General features: G+C 38.2%; 1 protein-coding gene across 7 annotated transcripts in view; it reads right to left on the reverse strand.

Annotated features, from left to right (window-relative positions):
* The window catches only part of Ehbp1 (EH domain binding protein 1), a 278,079-nt gene that overhangs the window by 125,962 nt on the left and 129,903 nt on the right, over nucleotides 1–22,214 (reverse strand). For 6 of the 7 annotated variants that reach the window (XM_052198644.1, XM_052198645.1, XM_052198649.1 and 3 more), the window contains exons 8-10: nucleotides 18,964–19,086; nucleotides 14,383–14,620; nucleotides 1,249–1,471 (exon numbers count right to left, since the gene is read on the reverse strand). In XM_052198644.1, coding sequence (XP_052054604.1) covers nucleotides 1,249–1,471; nucleotides 14,383–14,620; nucleotides 18,964–19,086 — 584 coding nt within the window. The remainder of the gene's footprint in view (nucleotides 1–1,248; nucleotides 1,472–14,382; nucleotides 14,621–18,963; nucleotides 19,087–22,214) is intronic. The other variant, XM_052198646.1, reaches the window with a different exon arrangement.

Below are 22,214 nucleotides of genomic sequence, written 5' to 3' on the forward strand. Positions count from 1 at the left end.
TAATAGCTAAGAATGATCTTTATTTCCTGATCTTCCACCTTCACCTCCTCAGTGACAAAACCACAGACATGCATCTCCACATAGGCCTTCTTACGTTTATTCTTGTTCGTCTGTTTTGCGTGTGTGTGTGTGTGTGTGTGTGTGTGTGTGTGGTGCGCGTACGCACACGCCTCGGGGGAGGGTAACACATTTGTCCTGTGCACACGTCCAAGGCAAATCCAAGGCAAAAGAACAGGTAGCACACACATGCACCCCAAGAGTGGTACTGAGGAAGGACACCCCAGCTGGTCTCACAGTCAGATACCTCAAATGATGCACGGTCGCATACGCCACTCAATAGAAATGCCGAGTTCCCATCCTGTCTCCTGGTACCTTACCTTTTACCTGAGATGATCATACCTATCATAATCTATGATAATGAGGTAATGTGGTAAGAACGATACATACACCCGTGCCCAAAGTTATCTAGAAATGCGTGCCAAATTAACTATTTGACCTTTACACATGAAAGATACTATATTATTTCTAAGTAAACTGTTTTATATATTATTCCAATAGTATTTTACTTTTCCATGAAGTTAACGTACATTAAAATTTCTTTAAGAGACCACAAACTCCAAATTCTAATAGAAAAAAAATAGCAATATTGAAATTCCATACACTTTTTTATTCTTTTTCGGAGAGGTCTTACTATGTACTGCTGGCTGGCTGTTAACTCAGAGATCTGCTTGCCTCTACCTCCGGAATGATGGGATTAAAAGTGTGTTGCTACCATGCTAGGCTAATCTCCTTTTTGTTTTGTTTGGTGACAGAGCTTGACCCATGAGACCACGCTGGCTGGCCAGCAGGGCCCGAGCAGGCCGCCATCAGTGCAGGGCTGAGATTACAAATGTGCCACCAGCCCAGCTTGTGCACAAACTCAGGTCCTCACACTTGCACACCAGCACTTTACTAAGTGAGCATCTTTCCAGCCCCAAATTTTATTTTTAAATCAGCAAAATGGATTTTTAAAACCATATAACAGTGGTTTTCATTACATTAATTGCAATTAAACTGTACAAAGAGTAAGCATCAATACATGTTTTTTCGTTAAGTTTTTTTTTAGAATTGTATATTATAATTTTTTTATTTTTTTATTTCTTTACAGTCCAGTTGTTACACCCCTCCCCTTCAGTCTTTCTTTCCACAATTCTTCATTCCATTCCTCCTCCCCGTCTCCAAGAGGATATATCTAGTATGAAATCTTACCTTTGGAGAAGCAGAGAGATCTTTCCCCGCAGAGGCAGTGTTTTCATTTACTCCAGTCTTGGGTGCGAGGGCTGGCAGGGCCTGCAGGGCCGGCGGGGTTGGGGGGGCCGGAGGGGCTGGGGCCCTTCTTTTCACTCTCCGTTCAGTTTCTCCTTCTTGAACTGTATTGACTAAATTATTATTATTTGGAGAAGTTGGCTTAGGCTCATAAAAAGGATTTGATCTAAATAAAAGAAAAATTATCATTAAATGTCTGTCAAAACTAGTTTATTTCCATATAAAGTAATTAAAAAATTCTGAAAAGTACTTTTTCAAATAAACTGAAACCAATGAAACCTAGAATTTTGAAATAATGACTTTTATCTTCTAGTCCGTTTCAATGCAGATTTAGAATAAATTTCTCTATATTAAAAGTACTGAAAGAGCCGGGCGGTGGTGGCGCACGCCTTTAATCCCAGGACTTGGGAGGCAGAGGCAGGTGGATTTCTGAGTTCGAGGCCAGCCTGGTCTACAGAGTGAGTTCCAGGACAGCCAGGGCTATACAGAGAAACCCTGTCTCGAAAAACCAAAAAAAAAAAAAAAAAACAGTATTGAAAAATAAGATAATGTTCAATTTCAATGACTGTTATGCAAACCCTTAGAAAACTGACATTTAAAGATGGAGACTGCATCTGTTCTTGACATTCAAAAATAGCAAATGGGATAGGAATGAGGTTATTGTTATTGTTTTATGTTTTGCTCATTATTATCTTACATTGTACTTGTTACTGTTCTACACTGTTTTACCCTGTACTTGTTAGTGTCTGAAACTGTCTTGTTGCTGTTTTACCCTGTACTTGTTAGTGTCTGAAGCTGTCTTGTCGCTGTTTTACCCTGTACTTGTTAGTGTCTGAAGCTGTCTTGTCGCTGTTTTACCCTGTACTTGCTCTTGTCTCAGCTGTCACCACTCCACAGTGGCCACTGGCTTTTGAGCAGATCTGACTCTTCTCATCCATGCACCTCACCCCCCTCCTTCCACAATGAAGTTGAACAACCTATTCGGTTGAGATCGAGACACGTGAAGAAGGGAGCAATGCAAGAGAAAGATGCTTTGCTGTCAAAATGACTGAACAGCCAAAGCCTCCAATCAGAAGGCAAAGCACCATCAACATCCTCTGCACATTTCACAAGCACTGCCTTCTTATTTGACTCCTTTTAAGTGTTTAACTTTTGTCTGAGAGAGAGAGAGAGAGAGGCAGAGAGAGAGAGGGAGAGAGAGACAGACAGATAGACAGACAGACAGGCACAGACACACACACACACACACACACACACACACACACACACGTCTTTTAAAACCTCAAATCCCACCACCAGTGATGCACCTCCTCCAACAAACCTACAACTCCTAATCCTTCTCACGGAGTTCCACTGACTATGGACCAAGCATTCAAATATAAACCTATGGGGGCCACTGGCACAGGTCTCAACTCTGAAGAATACAAAGGGGTTGGACCAGGTTTAAATGGCTGTGTTACCCCTCTTATACCAAAGCGTCAGGTCTGCTGACGGGAAAATCGGGTCTCCATCCCCACCTGCCAGTTTGGAGGTCAGGGAAAGGACAGAAGGCACAGGCTGAAGGGAAATGCTAGTGGCCTGTGCGGCGATTCAGACAGTCCAATGTGTACCTCAGCTGGTAAAGGCGGTGTAGCCAGAGTGCCATTTTTTGTTGTTGTTCAAATGATTTTCATTACTGCAATGCACAAGTTTTAAAACCCGAAAAAAGGAGAAAATCAGCTGTTCTGCCATGGGTCTGACTTTGTGTGCACCTCCCACACCCCACCCTCTTTCCTTCGTCTTTCAGGCCACTCTCAGTTTTTTTGTTTTTTTTTATTATGTCATGTTTTGATTATAAGAAGACGTGGGGAGTTTCTTTTCTGGTACTACTTATTTTGTGTTCTATCTACTGAGGCAGCTCTAGTCCTAGATTTTGGGAATTTCTTTGTGAGGTCCCTGAAGTTCACTGAAACTACTTTTTATATCTTTGGTGTAATATTATTCTCCTGTGCCAAAAATTCATAAATTTGATCATAAATTTGATGTTCCAAAGATCGTGTATGTTTTATTGATATATTTTATTAAATTTATCATTGAACATAGTTGTGCAAAGAGCTTGTCTCTTTTGATATTCTCTGTATCACTGAACAAAAAAGAATTTTTATCTTTGAACTATGCACTTGTTATATCATTATCTGTCCACAAAAACAGTAAATACATATAAAATACAAATATTAATTTAAATGAAATTATTTGTTATTATTATTTATTACTTGTAATTATAGAAAGATGACCAATGTTGGTTAGCTCCAAGAAGGACTGACTAAAATAGACTGAAAATATAAAACAAGTGAAATTTGTGAACAAGTGAAAATATAAAAATGAATTTGTAATCTTCTTCTCTAGAAAATGTTTCACTAGAGAACAATTTAAATTAATTAAAATGGGTGAGTAGCTGAAAACCTGAAGGAGGGGCTTCCTAGATAAACAAAAAGACCCCATACCAGAAACAACTGCATATGGATCTTCTAAAGGTACTTCAGAAATGTTGTATGAAAGCCTTATTAGCTTTCATCTTGCCACATAGACTGGACCAGCTATCAGGCACACAGACACCTGAAAACCCTGGGCAGGTCCTTTGTGTTAGGACACTAGCTAAAGAGCAGCAGTCACACACCTTCTCCAGTGCTGATAGACATGCTGGGGTGCTCAAGACTGCTTTGCACATCAAAGACTCACTCAGCACCGTTTACTAGTATCTATCCAAGTTTAGGTCACAGGATACAGGAAGAACTTCAGGAAGGAAGATGAGGCACAGAAGCTTTTACTTAGTAAATGGCCATAAGTTTATTACTGAGGTGAAGATATAAATACGATAGTTTTGTGCCACTTGTATTATACCTACAAACTTTTGGAAAGAAAAGATGAGAAATAGCAAGAATCAATTAAATACCACCTAAATTCTTCTGGGAGTTATACACTAGTGAAAGTGTAATATTTAGAACTTCAGTTAACATTGCTTTTGTTTTCTTTTCTTCTGTTTTTAAAAGCTTTTTATGGACTCCCATTGCTAATACCAGGTGACAGAGCAATTTAGAACACCTTTAAAAGGCTGACTTGGTCAAAAGGAAATACCTAATGTTCTGACTTTAGTTTTTACAAAGGCAGTTAAAAGGTTTAAGTAAACACTACTGTCTCCTTAACTTGTTAATAGGAGACAGCAGGGTGTGTATTCATGTGTTGTGTAATATTCATGTATCTGGGAATGACTGAATACTTGCGCTTAAAGTTTGCATTTACACTCAAGTACTTTAGGTGTGTAGCTATTACTCAGCACCTACACCACCCATGAGAAACCTTTTTTGCACACACATTAGCTGTTTAAAGAAAACAAGTAGAATAACTTGAGCCAATCTTTGACCTGGGTTTGAAAGAAGATGATTTTTATGTTGCAAAGGTAAGACTGTGTGTGTGTGTGTGTGTGTGTGGGTGTGTGTGTGTGTGACTGTGTGGGTGTGTGTCTGTGTGTATGTGTATGAGAGAGCACACCAGTGTGTGCATATGTATATAAATCTGTGTGTTGTTCACGTATGTACATAGGAAATGGTTCAGAAAAACAGTTCCAGAGCATCATAGAAAATCAGATTCCTTATTCTATTAAACAAAAGACCTCAAATACTTAAAGGCCACATTGGATCTCACACAATAACTAACTGTCAGTGACTTCAACACCCCACTCTCATCAATGGACAGATCAGGGAAACACAAACTAAACAGAGACACAGTGAAACTAACAGAAGTTATGGATCAAAAGGATTTAACAGATATCTATAGAACATTTCATCCTAAATCAAAAGAATATACCTTCTTCTCAGCACCTCATGGTACCTTCTCCAAAATTGTCACAAATAGACCTCAACAGATATAAGAAAATTGAAATAATCCCATGCCTCCTATCAAATCACTATAGATTAAGGCTGGTCTTCAATAGCAGCAAAAACAACAGAAAGCCCACATACACATTGAAGCTGAACTCAATGATACCTTGGTCATGGAGGAGATAAGGAAAGTCAAAGACTTTTGAGAATTTAATGAAAATGAAGACACATCATACCCAAACTTATGGAATACAATAAAAGCAGGGCAAAGAGGAAAACTCATAGCTCTGAGTTCTTCCAAAAAGAAACTGGAGAGAGCATACACTAGCAGCTTAACAGCACACCTGAAAACTCACGAACAGAAAGAAGCTAATACACCCAAGAGGAGTAGACAGCAGGAAATCATCAAACTCAGGGCTGAAATCAACCAAGTGGAAACAAAAGGAACTATACTAAGAATCAACAAAATCAGGAGCTGGTTCTTTGAGAAAAATCAACAAGATAGATACACCCTTAGCCAGACTAACCAGAGGGCACAGAGAAAGTATCCAAATTAACAAACCAGAAATGAAAAGGGAGATATAACAACAGAAACTGAGAACATTAAAAAAAAATCAGATCCTACTACAAAAGCCTATACTCAACGCAACTAGAAAATTTGGATGAAATGGACAATTTTCTAGAAAGATACCAAATATCAAGGTTAAATCAGGATCAGATAGACCACCTAAACAGTCCCATAACCCCTAAAGAAATAGAAGCAGTCATTGAAAGTCTCCAAAAAAAAGCAAAACAAAACAAAAACAAAAACAAAAAAAACAAAAAGCACAGGACCAGATGGTTTTAGTGCAGAATTCTATCAGACCTTCAAAGAAGACCCAACACCAATATTCTTCAAACTATTCCACAAAACAGAAGGAATACTACCCAACTCATTCTATGAAGCCACAATTATGTTGATACCAAAACCACACAAAGATCCAACAAAGAAAGAGAACTTCAGACCAATTTCCCTTATGAATATCGATGCAAAAATATTCAATAAAATTCTTGCCAACAAAATCCAAGAACACATCAAAACGATCATTCACCACGATGAAGTAGGCTTCATCCCAGGGATGCAGGGATGGTTCAATATACAGAAATCCATCAATGTAATCTACTACATAAACAAACTCAAAGAAAAGAAATCACATGGTCATTTCATTAGATGCTGAAAAAGTATTTGACAAAATTCAGCATCCTTTCATGTTAAAAGTCTTGGAAAGATCAGGAATTCAAGGCCCATACCTAAACGTAGTAAAAGCAATATATAGCAAACCAATAGCCAACATCAAACTAAATGGAGAGAAACTTGAAGCAATCCCACTAAAATAAGAGACTAGACAAGGCTGCCCTCTCTCTCCATATCTATTCAATATAGTTCTAGCTACAACAATTAGACAACAAAAGGTCAAAGGGATACAAATTGGAAGGAAGTCAAACTATCACTATTTACAGATGTTATGATAGTATACTTAAGCGGAGCCAAAAGCTCCTATAGCTGATAAACAACTTCAGCAAAGTGGATAGATATAAAATTAACTCAAACAAGTCAGTAGCCTTCCTTTACACTGAGGATAAACAGGCTGAGAAAGAAATTAGGGAAATGACACCTTTCACAACAGTCACAAACAATATAAAGTATCTTGTTGTGACTCTAAGCAAACAAGTGAAAGATCTGTATGACAAGAACTTCAAGGCTCACAAGAACTTCAAGGCTCTGAAAAAAGAAATCGAAGACCTCAGAAGATGGAAAGATCTCCCATGCTCATGGATTGGCAGGATTAATTAGTAAAAATGGCCATCTTGCCAAAAGCAATATACAGATTCAATGCAATTCCCACCAAAATTCCAGCTCAGTTCTTCACAGAGTTAGAAAGAGCAATTCTCAAATTCATCTGGAATAACAAAAAACCCAGGATAGCTAAAACTATTCTCAACAATAAAAGAACTTCTCGGGGAATCAGTATCCCTAACCTCAAGCAATACTACAGAGCCATAGTGATAAAAACTGCATGGTATTGGTAAGTGACAGGCAGGTGGATCAATGGAATAGAATTGAAGACCCAGAAATGAACCCATACACCTATGGTCACTTGATCTTCAACAAAGGAGCTAAAACCATCCAGTGGAAAAAAGATAGCCTTTTCAACAAATGGTGCTGGTACAATTGGTGGTTAGCATTCAGAAGAATACAAATCAATTCATTATTATCTCCTTGCACAAAGCTCAAGTCCAAGTGAATCAAGGACTTCCACATAAAACCAGATACACTGAAACTAATAGAAAAGAAAGTGGGGAAGAGCAAATGGGCACAGGGGAAAATTTCCTGAACAGAATACTAATAGCTTATGCTCTAAGATCAAGAATTGACCAAGCAGTGATGGCGCATGCCTTTAATCCCAGCACTTGGGAGGCAGAGGCAGGCGGATTTCCAAGTTTGAGGCCAGCCTGGTCTACAGTCAGTTCCAGGAGAGCCAGGGCTACACAGAGAAACCCTGGCTCTGGGGTTGGGGGTTGGGGGGTGAGGAGGTTGGGGTAAAGAATTGACAAATGGGACCTCATAAAATTGCAAAGCTTCTGTAAGGCAAAGGACACTGTCAGTAAGACAAATCGGCAACCAACAGATTGGGAAAAGATCTTTACCAATCCTACATCAGATAGAGGGCTAATATCTAAGATCTAAAAGAACTCAAGAAGTTAGGCTCCAGAGAACCAAATAACCCTATTAAAATTGGGTAAAGAGCTAAACAAAAAATTTCAACTGAGAAATATCGAATGGCTGAGAAGCAACTAAAGAAACGTTCAACATCCTTAGTAATCAGGGAAATGCAAATCAAAACAACCCTGAGATTTTACCTCACACCAGTCAGAATAGCTAAGATCAAAAACTCAGGAGACAGCAGGTGCTGGTGAGGATGTGGAGAAAGAGGAACACTCCTCCACTGCTGGTGGGATTGCAAGATGGTACAACCACTCTGGAAATCAGTTTGGCAGTTCCTCAGAAAATTGGGCATAATACTACTGGAGGACCCTGCTATACCGCTCCTGGGCATAAGATGCTCCAACATGTAATAAGGAAACATGCTCTACTATGTTCATAGCAGCCTTATTTATAATAGCCAGAAGCTAGAAAGAACCCAGATGCCCTTCAACAGAGGAATGGATACAGAAAATGTGGTACATTTACATAATGGAATACTACTCAGCTATTAAAAAGAAGGAATTCATGAAACTCGCAGGCAAATGGAACTAGAAAATATCATCCTGAGTAAGGTAGCCCAATCACAAAAGAACATACATGGTATGTACTCACTGATAAGTGGATATTAGTCCAGAAGCTTGGAATACCCAAGATACAATTCAAAGTCCAAATGAAACTCAAGAAGGAAGATCAAAGTATGGAAACTGTGGTCCTTCTTAGAAGGGGGAACAAAATACTCACAGGAGAAGATACGGAGACAAAGTGTGGAACAGACTGAGGGAAAGTCCATTCAGAGACTGTCCCACCCAGGGATCCATACCATATACAGTCTCCAAACCCAGACACCATTGTGGATGCCAACAAGTGCTTCCTGACAGGAGCCTGATATAGCTGTCACCTGGGAGGCTGTGCTAGTGCCTGACAAATACAGAAGAGGACACTTTCAGCCAGCCATTGCATTGAGCACAGGGTCCCCAGTGGAGGAGCTAGAGAAATGACCCAAGGAGCTGAAGGGGTTTGCAGCCCCATAGCAGGAATAACAATATGAACCCACTAGTACTCCCAGAGCCCCTAGGGACTAAACCACCAACCAAAGAGTACACATGAATGGACCCATGACTCCAGACACATATGTAGCAGAGGATTGGCCTTGTTTGACATCAAAGGGAGGGGAGGCCTTTGGTTCTGAGAAGGCTCAATGCCCCAGTATAAGGGAATGCCAGGACAGGGAAGCAGGAGTGGGTGGATTGTTTAGGAGGGGGAGGAGGGTTTAGGAGAGTTTTGGGGGAGGGGGGAACCAAGAAAGAGGACAACATTTGAAATGTAAATAAAGAATATGTGTAATAAAAACATTTTTAAAAAAAGAAGATAAGCTTCCTTTCCAAAGGAGTCCTCTTGATGTCTCCTGCTGTCTAGCTCTGACTGAGATACCGCTTAGTCCATGTCTCTCAGTACAGTCTGTGCCTCACAGAAGGTTTAAAGAACAGGATTATATAATATATACAGTTTGTAGTCTGACTTCTTTCAATCAGCATGATGATATCTAAATTCATCTACACAACAGCATATCAATAATTTCTTACTCCTTATTCCTAGGTAGAAATCTACTATAGACATTATGATCTCATATTTGCCTCCTGGTGGACATTTGAGTGCCCCCATTTTTGTTATAAGAATAATTAAAACTATTAAAATGATCTTTTAAAAGGGTCTCTCTATAAACATCTTCATTCATTTCTTGTAGGTGAACACCCATGAATGGAACAGCTGAGGGAAAAGATAAGTATATGATTAATGATTTTGGAGATTAGTGAAGTGTATTCTAGGATGGCTGATTAATTCAAAGAACTCTATAAAAATTAGTGACTCCACAGCATTGAGAAGACTTGGTATAAATAGTCTTTGAAATTTTAGCTACTCAAGTGGGTGTGCATTGGTATTAAATTGTGGCTGTAATCTGCATATTCTTGGAGACTAGTGAAGTTCCCACTAGCTGCCTTCTTTAGTGCCAGTGCTCAGATTCTACAGACTTTCCTATTCAGTTTACTGAAAATGTTATAGTATGGCTTGCCTTTTTATTTTTCAAAGGTCTTTCTTTTTTTTTCTCAGATTTAATTTTGATAAAATCCAAATTATTTTTTTCCATTTTCTTTAAAAGAAATCTTTGCCTAGCCCAGCGTCACTAAGATTCTCTTCCAGTTTTCCAATGGAACTTTTAATATTTTAGTCCTTCCTTTTATGTTTATGTTTATGATAAGGCAGTATCAAACAGTTATGAGATGTCATGTGGGTGCTGAGAATTGAACTTAGGACCTTCAGAAGAACAATGAATGCTCTTAATCACACTGAGCCATCTTTCCAGCCATAAAAGATTATTTTCTAATTGACTATCATTGTTAAGTCTTCCAAAAATCATCTTTAGGAATCTGTGGCTCTATTTACAGACCCCTTTCTAGTTCCGTAGTTCATCTTTATGGCAATATTACACTGCTTTGGCTAGTGAGTTAAAATCAAGTACTTTGTCCTCAATTTGGTTTGGTTGAAATTCCTATTTTCAGTCCCTTACATTTCTAGGTAACTGCTACAAAAACCCTTATTAAATATTACAAAGAAGTACACTAATATTTTGACTGAGGCAATAATTGTGGCAAACAATTTTCAGTGTCACCTTGGCAGGATTAATGACGACAGAGAGGGGACTGGGGTTTCCAGAAAAGACCAGCAGCAAGACCCAGCAAATGGGATCTACCCGCAATAAGGGCACAGATGGTGTGGTTTCTCAGACCCCATAATCACATAGGTCAATTTTTCTAATCAATTAGTTTCCCTTGACTCTGTCTCCCTCCTCCCCTTCCACTTCCCACCCTTTCCTTCTTCCCAGCTCTTGAACTCTAACAGGGAACTGCATCTGTGGATCATGTGCACAAGAGCCTGTCCTGGGCTCCAGCTATGACCTTCTCAATAATCTGTTCTTAAGGCACAGACATTAATCATCTTTGTCCTAATTTATTATTTTTTGTTTGTTCTGTTTTAGATACTTTTACAATTATTATTTTCTTTTTGGTGCTAAAGTTCAAACCCATGCCCTTGAATACATGTTGCTATTGAGTTACATTCTTCACCCCTTTAAATGATATTTTTAAATGTTCCTTTATACATAAATGTAAATGAATTTGTATATTTATCTTCCATCCTGTAACCAGGTTAGTTTTCAATTTTAGGACCTTTGTGCAGACTCCTTGTGATTCATTACACGAATAACTATTTGTGTAATAGTCACTTGTTTTTTATAGATAGCATAACTTAAAGCATAACAGGAAGCTTACAATGAAAACACCCACGAAATTTTTCTGTCCAGCCTCTACTATGTATCACTATACATGTTAGGAGTAACATATTAAAAACTAAAAATATATTACTTAAGATCCAAATAATCTCCTTTTGAAGAGATTAGAAAATAAGGTCCGGAGTTTATGTGTGTGTGTATGTGTGTGTACATATTAACCTTTGGTCCATCTTCTATGCTTTTCCTTCCTTTATAGTCATTCAGATTTCTATTTGATAACGTTCTTCTTGTTGGAGATCTTTCTTTAAGAATCTTATCCTTCAGAGCAAATACGATGCCTATAAATCCTTTCAGTCCTGGGCAGGAAGAGAAATTTTTGTTGAAAGCCCCTGGTTTTTAGTTTATTTATTTTTTTTAGTATTTAAAAACAATTACCTCACTGTATTCAGGTTTGAACTATTTTTCTTAAGAAGCCTTTCTTCATATTTCTTGTACCTGGGGCTCATTCAACTTCTGGACTTGTAGGGAGTTGTGTGTGTGTGTGTGTGTGTGTGTGTGTGTGTGTGTGTACACATGTGTACAGGTGTGTACATATGTTTAAACATACATGTGTATATACACAGATGTACATACATCTATGTTACCTTATAGTCCTTTCACCCTCTCCTTTCACTTTCTAGAATTCCAGTTACATGTTAGACTACTTGAAGTTATCTAGAAGTTCACTGGTTCTGACTCTTTTTCACTCCCCTACCTTGCAATCAGAATAATTTCAAAGTTTTCCAGTCATTTTCTTTCTTCACCAACATTTAATAAAGCATTACCTCTGCCTACTACATTGTATCTCTTACCCCCACTTTAGACACACTGTATTTCTTACTTCCCTACAGGCGCTTTAGACACATTGTATCTCTCACCACCCCACTTTAGACAAATTGTATCTCTCACTTTCCTACACACTTTAGACACATTGTTATTTCTTACTTTCCTACACACTTAGACACATTGTATCTCTCACCACCCCACTTTAGACAAATTGTATCTCTCACTTTCCTACACACTTTAGACACATTGTTATTTCTTACTTTCCTACACACTTAGACACATTGTATCTCTCACCACCCCACTTTAGACAAATTGTATCTCTCACTTTCCTACACACTTTAGACACATTGTAACTCTCACCACCCCCACTTTGGACATATTGAATCTCTCACCCCCAAAACACACATTAGACACTTTGCATCTCTAATTTCCTGAAGTTCAACTTATATATCCCCCATCACTCATGTTCATGTGTTCCTTCTCAAACTTCTGAAATATATTTATATTTATATTTACTATACTTGTTAATTAGTTCCACTGTCTATCCCATCTCTATACCTACTGCTAATGAGTTGATTTTCTTAATACAGTCAGACTTTCCTGTTTCTTTATTAGCCTCATAAATTTGTTTGTCAGAAAGTATGAAATGTATAGTTTGGGTGCTACATATTTTCTATTGCCTTAAGATATTTTTAGGCTTGAGTAGAATACAGTTTATTTAATTTATTTAAAATTACACTGATTCTTCAGATTCTGCCATAAGCTTTTGAGGCAGGCCTAGGGAGCTTTTGGTGTCAGCTAACTTGGCCACTAATGAGGCAACACATGCCTGAGCATTCTACCTCATGTTTTATGTTTTGAAAAATCTTTCTCTTTGCTTAGTGGAAAAACATATACTATACTATATCCTGAAAATTTCCCCACAACTGTTCAGTGTGCTTCTTTTTCATGGAAAATCTACTCACATGTAAGCTCTAATAATACTCAAGAAAAAGGCAACAAGAACCAATCTCCTCTCTGGTGCTCAGTTTGCAGATTTTATCACCTTGGTTTACTAATGTTGTTGTCAACTCTGCAAATCCAAATTATGTGTCCCCAATTGAGGGAGATTATTGGGGACTGTGTGAATTTTTCTACCCCTAAAAAGGCTGGAAAATTTTCTAACTATGAACTTGAAGAACAACCGTGAGGACCACCCTTTTCTTTCTGTTCTCTTGTGGATTATTATCCCTTGCAGTTTGTGTTCAATGTCTCAAAAGCACTGTTTCAAATATTGTATTCTATTTTTTAGTTGCTTAAGGCTGGATGATAAATCCAGTCTGTGTTACTGTACTAGGGCTAGAAGTAAAGTTTAGTTGTTGCTCTTTAACTGCACCCAAGGCCATAAGCCATAGGCACAGAGCAACTCCAGACCGTGATGAGAACATCCCCCCTTTATCTCCATGAAGACTGGAACAAGATGGCAGCTCTGACTATACTATATTCACACTGAGCTTGTGATGGGCTCCTTTTAGAAATGTTGAGATTGTGCTATTAAGTGTCTGAACAAGTTTTCTGATTAGATCAGTATCATAATTCTATGGTTCCTGCAACAGAATTAAAGTAAATGCCTACAATTTTCAATCAAAACCATCTAAATACCATTTATAGTAGAGTTTTGATGTGAAAACACAATGGGAATTCCAACTAGATTCTAGTTTCCCATACTTGGTGTGTCAGGCAGACATATACCTTCATGAAGAAAATAAAGATAAAAGTAAAAGACTTCTGATGATTAGGAGGATTGTTGTAAGATGCTGTCTTCGGCAAACAGCAGGAGTGTTGTTCCCCCTACCTCTGAACAACACTGTTGCCTGCACAAGAGCATGCCAGGAGACATTACAAGGATGGAGGGGATGGATGCTCACAATGTCCCATCCCAAGCTGAAGAGCTACAGGCAGTCAATTGCAACAAAAGGAGGGAAAGAAGGAGTTAGTTTCCTTCTGACACAAGCCCCCAGGGGCTGTCCAAGCCTAAGTGGCCAGCCATAAATTCCTGTAGATACAGGCAGCACTAGTCAGACCTGGGAAGTCACTGTTGCTGTGTGTAACTATGAAGGAAAAGGACATGAATTTGAGAAGGGAGTGAGGGAAAGGTAGTACAGCATATCCATGTATAAAACTCTCAAAAAAAAAATAAAACCAAGAAACAGGACCTTACTAAAACAGTATTCTCAACAGAAGTTCTAGTAGCAGGATGAGTTACATGCTAAGTTATATAGGCATATAAACATTTTTAACCATCTAGGTATATTCCAGAAGCATTTCCTTAGGCTAATACATGGCTGAGCTGTGGCGACAGCCTAGGAAGCAAAGGCACTCACTCATCCAGCTCTTCGGCACTCTTCGAGCTATCAGCATAGAGGTACTTGCTCATGTCCACAGGCCGGAGGTGTTTTCTTCGTGTAGACTGGGGTGGAGAATCCTTTATCATTACAAAAGTTTCTGGTTCATCAAATGGGTTCAAATACTGTGGAGTCTGTACACCTTTAAAGGGATTACAGCTGTTATTATAAAAAGATTCTTCTGTTTTATTAGGTGAAGTTGTTTCAGCGATTGGTTCTATAAAACAACAGCAAAAGACAGGTTAAACTAACAGCATATGATGTCCTCTATTTTTAATGTCTTTAACAGTAGGCAGTCTTGAATTAATGAACTCTGAGGTTGAGAGTACAAAAGCAATAATGAAACATGAATATATTTTTGAAAAGCTAAGAAACCCTTATTAAGCTCAACAAAATGTAAATTGTAGGACTTCTTCTTCCTTCGTTAGGAAAAAACCCTCTCGAATGGCGCCTCTCTAGACTGCCCACTCCTGGCGGCCTCTAAAAGACGGACTTTATCTTAACTTATGCATGCATGTTCATTTTGTATGTGCACATGGGTTTCTGCACTTGAGTTAGGTCCTTGAAAGCTGGAGTTACATGTGACTGTGAGCCTCCTGAGAAGGGTGCTGCGGAATGCACGGGGCCTTCCTAAGAGCAGCATGTGCTCTGACCTTGCATCATTCATTCATTAATTTATAAAGTATGTAATGTAATGAATTTAAACAAAATTGAGAGCAAAAGAGGAAGATCTCTCTTCAGCCCTCATCAAGGGTCTCTTCTCCGCTGTCTCACATAGATGATGGCATACAAACTTTACAAGCTTTAAACTACTTGGGAGTACAGAATCACTGATTTTTAAAAGAATATAAAAATGGATATTTTGAAATGACACTTGGTAGTTCTACCAGTATGCATCACCTAGGTATCAAAGCACTTATTCTGGACTGTATACAACATATACTCACACATCACTAATGGGAAGAGCAGGAAGGAACTGAAGTCAGGGCCTCGTGTATTCTATCATTGAGCTATATTATATCCACTTCTAACCTCAACTTCTTAGAGACAATAAACTTGGACCTAAATAACAAGAATAGCATAAGGAAACTCAAGCTGGATTGCTGTATTAAAATCATGTGGGTGGGTTTGGGGATTTAGCTGAGTGGTAGAGAGCTTGCCTAGCAAGCATAAAATCCTGGGTTCAGTTCTCAGTTCTGAAGAGAAAGCACAGGAGGAAAAATTAAACCATGACGGAAGTTCACAAATGTGCTATACTAAATTCACTTTGAAAACACTCAAATTTTAATTTGAAAATGAATTTGAACATAGTTTTGGTGATAAAAATAGGGCTTTTCTAAAGTGGAGTAAGACAAAAATCATAATTTATTAAAAATAATTTAAGTTATTCAGACAATTCTAATCATTGTTTTAGTAGGAAACAGAAATTCATTATTGAAGTTCTGAGAAGCAACTTGAGGCTCAGAGGGCCTGAGTCCGGATCCCTAGCATCCCCATGCTGAGTCTGGATCCCCACACCCTCATGGCAGTCTCAGTACATAACTGCTGGGTGTGTGGGCCGAGGGGCTGCAGATGGGTCGGTCTCAGGGACCGTCACTCTAGCCTAAACTGTAAGCTCCAGGTTGCAGAATCTGTTTCAAAACAAATCAAATAAACAAAAATTAAAAGACAATGGCAAGCAACAGAGGAAGATATCATGGTTGACCTCTGCCCTATAACTATTACCACTATTACAACCACAGCATAGAGGCAACTTAATTTAATTATTATTTTTTAAAAAAAATGTCAAGACATAACATAACCTCTGCCTCTCAACCCTGACATTACAGACCTATACCCTGACATCTAGGTTTTTATGCAAGTACTGAGATCTTTACCTGCTAAGCCATTGCCCCCAGTCCTTTCTCCTTTAAAATATTATTTTTATTTATGTATCTGATCATTTCCCCCGCATGCCATAAAAAGGCCATGGCATGCCCTGGAATTGTACCTCCAGGCAGGCACAGGCTGCTGTGTGGCACTGGACTCTGAACACAAGGCCTCGCAGCAGCAGCAGAGGCCTGACTCTTCAGCCATCGCTCTAGCAACATTTAGTTTTTCTGAAATGGGAAGGTTTTACACTGGCCACGCTGGTCTCGGCCTTTGGGCTGGGGACCTCTTGTTTCTACATCTCACACAGCTGGCACTGCGGCCACCATCTACGAAGCTCCATGTCCAGCTTGAAAGTTTTATAATTATAGTCAAGCAACTTAGATCTCAGAAATTAGCCAAGAAATCTCATTTTGTCTTTGCAGCAAACAAAAAAAGCAAAAAAAAAAAAAAAAATCCCTGAGGTAAAAGTTTTATATACCATCGTGAAGTAACTGTAATTATAAAGGAATTCATAAAATCATAATAAATACTGAAATGAAAAAGTTTCAATAATGGTGTATCTTTTGTAACATCATAGTACTATTAAAACTTTCTACTATAATGTCAAGAAAGCATTTTCTATCCTCTACAGCCAAAGAGAACATGTAGAACGTCCCCTCAACTTTTTCCACACGGTCCAGAGCAGGCATGCTTAAGCAATGGAAAACTGGTCATCAGAAGTAGACCTTTACTTCTACTTTCAAGATTATAATTATAGAAAGTGATCTAAGCAAATTTATTAGTCATAAAACCTAAAGCCAACAAGCAGGAATGCCAACACAAGCTCCATGTGTGGATGCTTCTACGAGGAAGAGAATGGAGCTGGCTGGTAGGAAGATCGGGATGATATGGGAGAAGGAGGAGGAGGGGGAGGAGGGGGAGGAGGAGGGGGAGGAGGGGAAGAGGGGAAATGTATGTTCAAAATGTATCCAAAGTTCTCAAAGAAGTAAATGTTCTTTTTTTTTTTTCATAAAGAGGGCAAACTACAGTGTACTGAACAGCCAGCTGAGAACAGTGTCTTTCACATACACAGTAGCAAACACAGTGCCTTCTAATTGTGGCATTGAGGCACTGACTGTTTCCTTTTAAAAAGAGGTGAATGAATAAAAATTAAAACTGTTTAAAAAAATCTAAACAACTACAATATATTTTTCTTCCTCAAACACCTTTGTTTATTAAGGATACAACTTTTGATTTGGTAAAAAATTATTCCTGGGAAATTACTTCCAAAATTTCTACTGGCACACAGTAAAGAGAATAGCTGCTCCTTATTTTATTAACTTTATACACATAAAAGAATCTGAATATGATTGGCTTAGTATTTCCAAACAGAAATTATCAATCTTATGTGACATCACAGGATACATTATTTGACTACCCTTTCCACAAAGCACTTTCATATATATCTATATATCTATATCGATAGATAGATAGTAGATAGATATAGATATATAGATATATAGGAAAGTTACATATTTAATTTTGAAATGAAAAGCTCAAATGCTGGTATCTTAAAATATTTTTATAAGATTTTCAAACATACAGACTTAGAGATATACAATACATAATTAAAAGCATCATGCGTGGTCCAAAAGAGCTGTGTCCATGCACCTTGATTTCAGATCACCGGACCAAGCCTGAGCAATCTAATCTACATAAAGTGGCTACCTCTGAGAGGTACTATAAATTTAATGTAACTTTACTCAAATTTTAAATATGCTCATAATCTATAGCTGACAAAAGTAAACGTCAGTAAGTTACACCGACTAATGTAGTGAAGTATGAAAGAAATGACGAGAAAGCACCGCGAAACGACACCGCTGAAGGAACGGCTCCCAAAGCCCAAACCGTTCGCATCCTCATCAGCGGCAAAATCACGTCAAGCTCATGAGGATTTCATAAGAGCGGTCGAAAGATGTAAATGGTAGTTAATCGCTCTTGCGTTCACTCTGAGAAGCAGATTAATTAAGCAGTGCTCTCACTTCTTCAATGGCCCTTATTCAAGCATTAAGAGTTTAAAATGCCTTGGTAAGAAAAGTGATTTACAGGGAAAACTTTTGGGTTTATTTCTTAGAAAATGGGATTGTACATGTACTTGTGTGTCTGCACACATGTACATATATGATGGCAGTGGTTCTTCCTTCTCTGCTCCATGCTCTCACATGCATACAACTCACTCTCACTCCTGACTGACTATCTGGATGCTGGATGCTGGACATCAGAGTGAAACGGCTAAGTGAGGAGAGAAACCACCTTGATTTCATCGGTATCTGTATAGCTCAGTTTGGCTTCCTTTAGACGGTCTGCATGTCAGTGAGGTTTTAGTACAACCACTAGGTAAAATACTGTTATCCTAAGACCCTTGCTATCTTTTTGATCAAATGGATGGAGAGAATTAATAAATGACCAAATACAAGTAGTATTAAATGCAATAATATTATAAACAACCACCACCTTGAGAAAAACCATGTCTGCCCTTACAGCTTGAGAGAGCTCGACTATCCAGAACTTCTGTGTGTGTCAGTGTTCACTATCACTTGCTAAAACAAAACTTTCTTGCTAAGGGCTTAGAGATGCTCTGATCCGTGGGTATTAACTGTCACGAGGAGTTACTTCTGTGCAAAGTAAGTGTATAGACGGGCATGTTACCTTCTGAGTCAGGATCTCCAAATGGATTTAATTCTGTTACATCAGGTTCATCAAACGGATTTGTATTCACGGTGGCCACGTCCTTTTGTGCTTCATCCAAAAAGTTAAGTGTGTTTATAAGTTCTGAAAATAAGTGCATGTTTAAAGTTCATCACAGTTATAGTGAATCATGAGTTTTGGTAATTCATGAAATATTTCAAAATATTAAAATTCACATTAATAATACCTGCAAATAATAAGACAGTATTTTATGAGCGGCAGAATGCCATTTGAGTATTTTGTAGTACACCAACATTTGAAAATAAACCAAAAGAAACATGTTTAACATGGGAATTACAGCAGATAATGACCTATAGTAAAGGAACTTTCTATGTCAACTAAATTTCAACTAAATTTGATTTTTTCAGTGCCTGAAAAGACTTGGAAACTCTTAAACAGGTCACACACACATGTTCTCAGAGGTGCATGTACAACAGTACAGCGCAATAAAACGGTATCATGCCAGGAGATTAACACTCGGGATGATTCAGAATAACTCACATCAAACAATCTGCTAACAAACCTGGTAATGATAAGGTCTGTTATCTTGTTGCTAGATGGTGCACTACAAATTACCAAAGAGAACATTCAAGAAATTACACAAGGACAAAACTGACAGCTAAGCAGACAGAAGTCAGAATGTAGCAAGTCACAGTTAACACAGGCAATGCGAGGCAGAGGGAGGAAAGCTTTAGACCTTCAGAGGAACTGGCTGATTTAGCTGAGGGCATATTTGCTTGCTTTATGCAGTCGTCTTGATCTTCATCTAAGCTGCTCAGAGCATTCAACTGGTTTACAATTTCTGTAAACAGAAGCCAGTCAAGACAAACGTACGGTCAGGTCACTTAACTAAAGAGCTGTAGAAGCATGCTGTTATCAAAAACAGACAGGAGACATTTGATTAATAAAGAAATACATTCAGAAATGTTACTTTGATGAACTGTAACAAAGGTAAATAACTGGGCATTACTACAATCCTTTTACTGTTTTTTTTTAAGTAGTGGCATTTTTTTATTAGTAGCATAATCACTATGTTAATAAACATAAAACAGTAACAATAAGTAACATAAGAGGTTTATGCTGGACTTCAGCAACTCTTGGAAATAGAACAATAAACATCCATGGTGAGTCAGTCACTATTTGTCTTGCAAAATTCTTAATGTAAGCCAAAGACTTTAACACTGTATTTATCTGAATAAACTACAAAGTAATTCTTCATGTTCTACTATGTTAAAAATCATCAAGGAAGACTAAGAGCAGGACATGGCTACTATTGTTTCCCCCTAAAGCATTCTACTTACCTATGAACCACAGACTGAAGACAAAGGTAAAGGAGAAAACCACACAACTAATTTCATATATGAAAACTCTTTTTATACATGAATTATAAGCAAAATGAAAAGGCCTTACAAAGGCCAACTGTCCTCAGCACAACCAAAGCTAAGCCTAGGAAAATGTTATATACAAAGATAAACCAAATGGATCCAGACCATTTCGTGGGAAATAAAGAGAACAGAAATATACGGCAGTTTAAATTTATTATCAGTACAACTGTTCCTTAGCCCAATAAATCTAAGTATGCAATAAATTTTATTTGAACCAAATCAAACAATCCATGTTTGTGATAGGATTGCATTCATGTACTTAAATTTTTGAACAAACATTTGTCAGTCTGTGCTACGGCTTCTGCTTGGGACACAAGGATGAAAAGAAACAGACATCGTATTGTCCCCAGAGAATTTAAATTCTACAAAGACACTAATAAATATTGAAACAATAAGAGACTACCAGAATATTAATCCAGAAATGTTTTGTTCAAATTTATTTGAACAAAATTCATATAAAAAAATCAATAAACTGGGCTAGAGAAGTGGCTCAGCAGTTAAACGCACTGGCTGCTCTTCCAGAGGTCCAGAGTTCAATTCTCAGCAACCATGTGGTGGCCCACAACCATCTGTAATGGGATCTGATGCCCTCTTCTGGTGTGTCTGAAGACAGCTACAGTGTACTCACATACATGAAAATAAAAAAATAATTTAAAAAATACAATTAAAAAACCCAATAAGGTTATCAATTTCCTATATCCAAATGAGAAAATAGATTTTGTATGAGCAAAACTACCTTTGATAGTAAAAGTCAACCATCGGAAACAGGGAATAAAGACAGATAAACCTAACTGAACTACACAGCCATACTGAACGTCAGTGAAAGGTCAAACTTGTGTCCGACTGAAAATGTTTTATTTTATCATGACCATACATAAAAACAAACTTTCTTTTCTGGGGAGTAGGGTAGGCGAGCATGCCGCAGCGTGCCTGGGGGGACAGAGGACAGCTTGCCTCTTCTGGATCCCTGGAACTAAAGTCAGACGCTGAGCTTCGCGGCCATCACCACTCACGCTGAGCCATCTCTCCAGCCCTTACTGTGCTCAAAAACATTTGAACACTATTTTACTTTAAATTATGTGTATATCCGCGTATGTGCAGAGGTCAGCTGCGAAAGGCACAAAGTCCAGAAGGAAGTATCAGATCCTGACTCTGGAGTTCTGGGGCTGGGAGCTTCCAGATATGGGTGCTGGGAATAAACCCTGGGTGCTCCTGGGAAAGGAGCGTATGTTCTACAGCACGGAGTCCTCTCTTCAGCCCACTAGGATGACGGCTTTAAATCTTATGCTAGAACTCAGGTTACAGCAAATTCAGAAGGAAAGTTCCTCCTTTCCTGCCTACTAATCGTTGCAACTTAGTATTTTTTGTAAACTCATAATGAGTTGGAAGAGCAGCAATGATGTCAAAGTGTTACTATTCATTACTGACTTTTTTATTGCTAGTTGTGTAATTTTTAAAATTTTGCCAATGACTTGTTTTTAACTTTGAATAGCAACGAAATAACAAATAGCGCTAGCAGCTGAGATATATTAAGCAGCGAGAAAGGCTTTACATACATTATCAGTCCGTCCTCACAACGAGCCTGCGGCGCTTTTGTTAATATGTGTAGTCCATTTAATATATTAGTATTGTTTATTTGCCTACATTTCCAAGTTTGTAATTGCTTGGTTGAAAGATTTTAAATAATACTCAAAGACATAGTTTTCTTTATGTAGCTAGGGCATTTTAAACTGTTATATGGTTATGAATTTAATCTCAAAGTGTATTAATCTACCACGAATTAAGTATCTCATATAACTGTAGGAAAACACAAAATCAAGAGGCTTA

The sequence above is a fragment of the Apodemus sylvaticus genome, chromosome 11 (assembly GCF_947179515.1).
Source record: "Apodemus sylvaticus chromosome 11, mApoSyl1.1, whole genome shotgun sequence".
Classification (NCBI taxonomy): Eukaryota; Metazoa; Chordata; class Mammalia; order Rodentia; family Muridae; genus Apodemus; species Apodemus sylvaticus.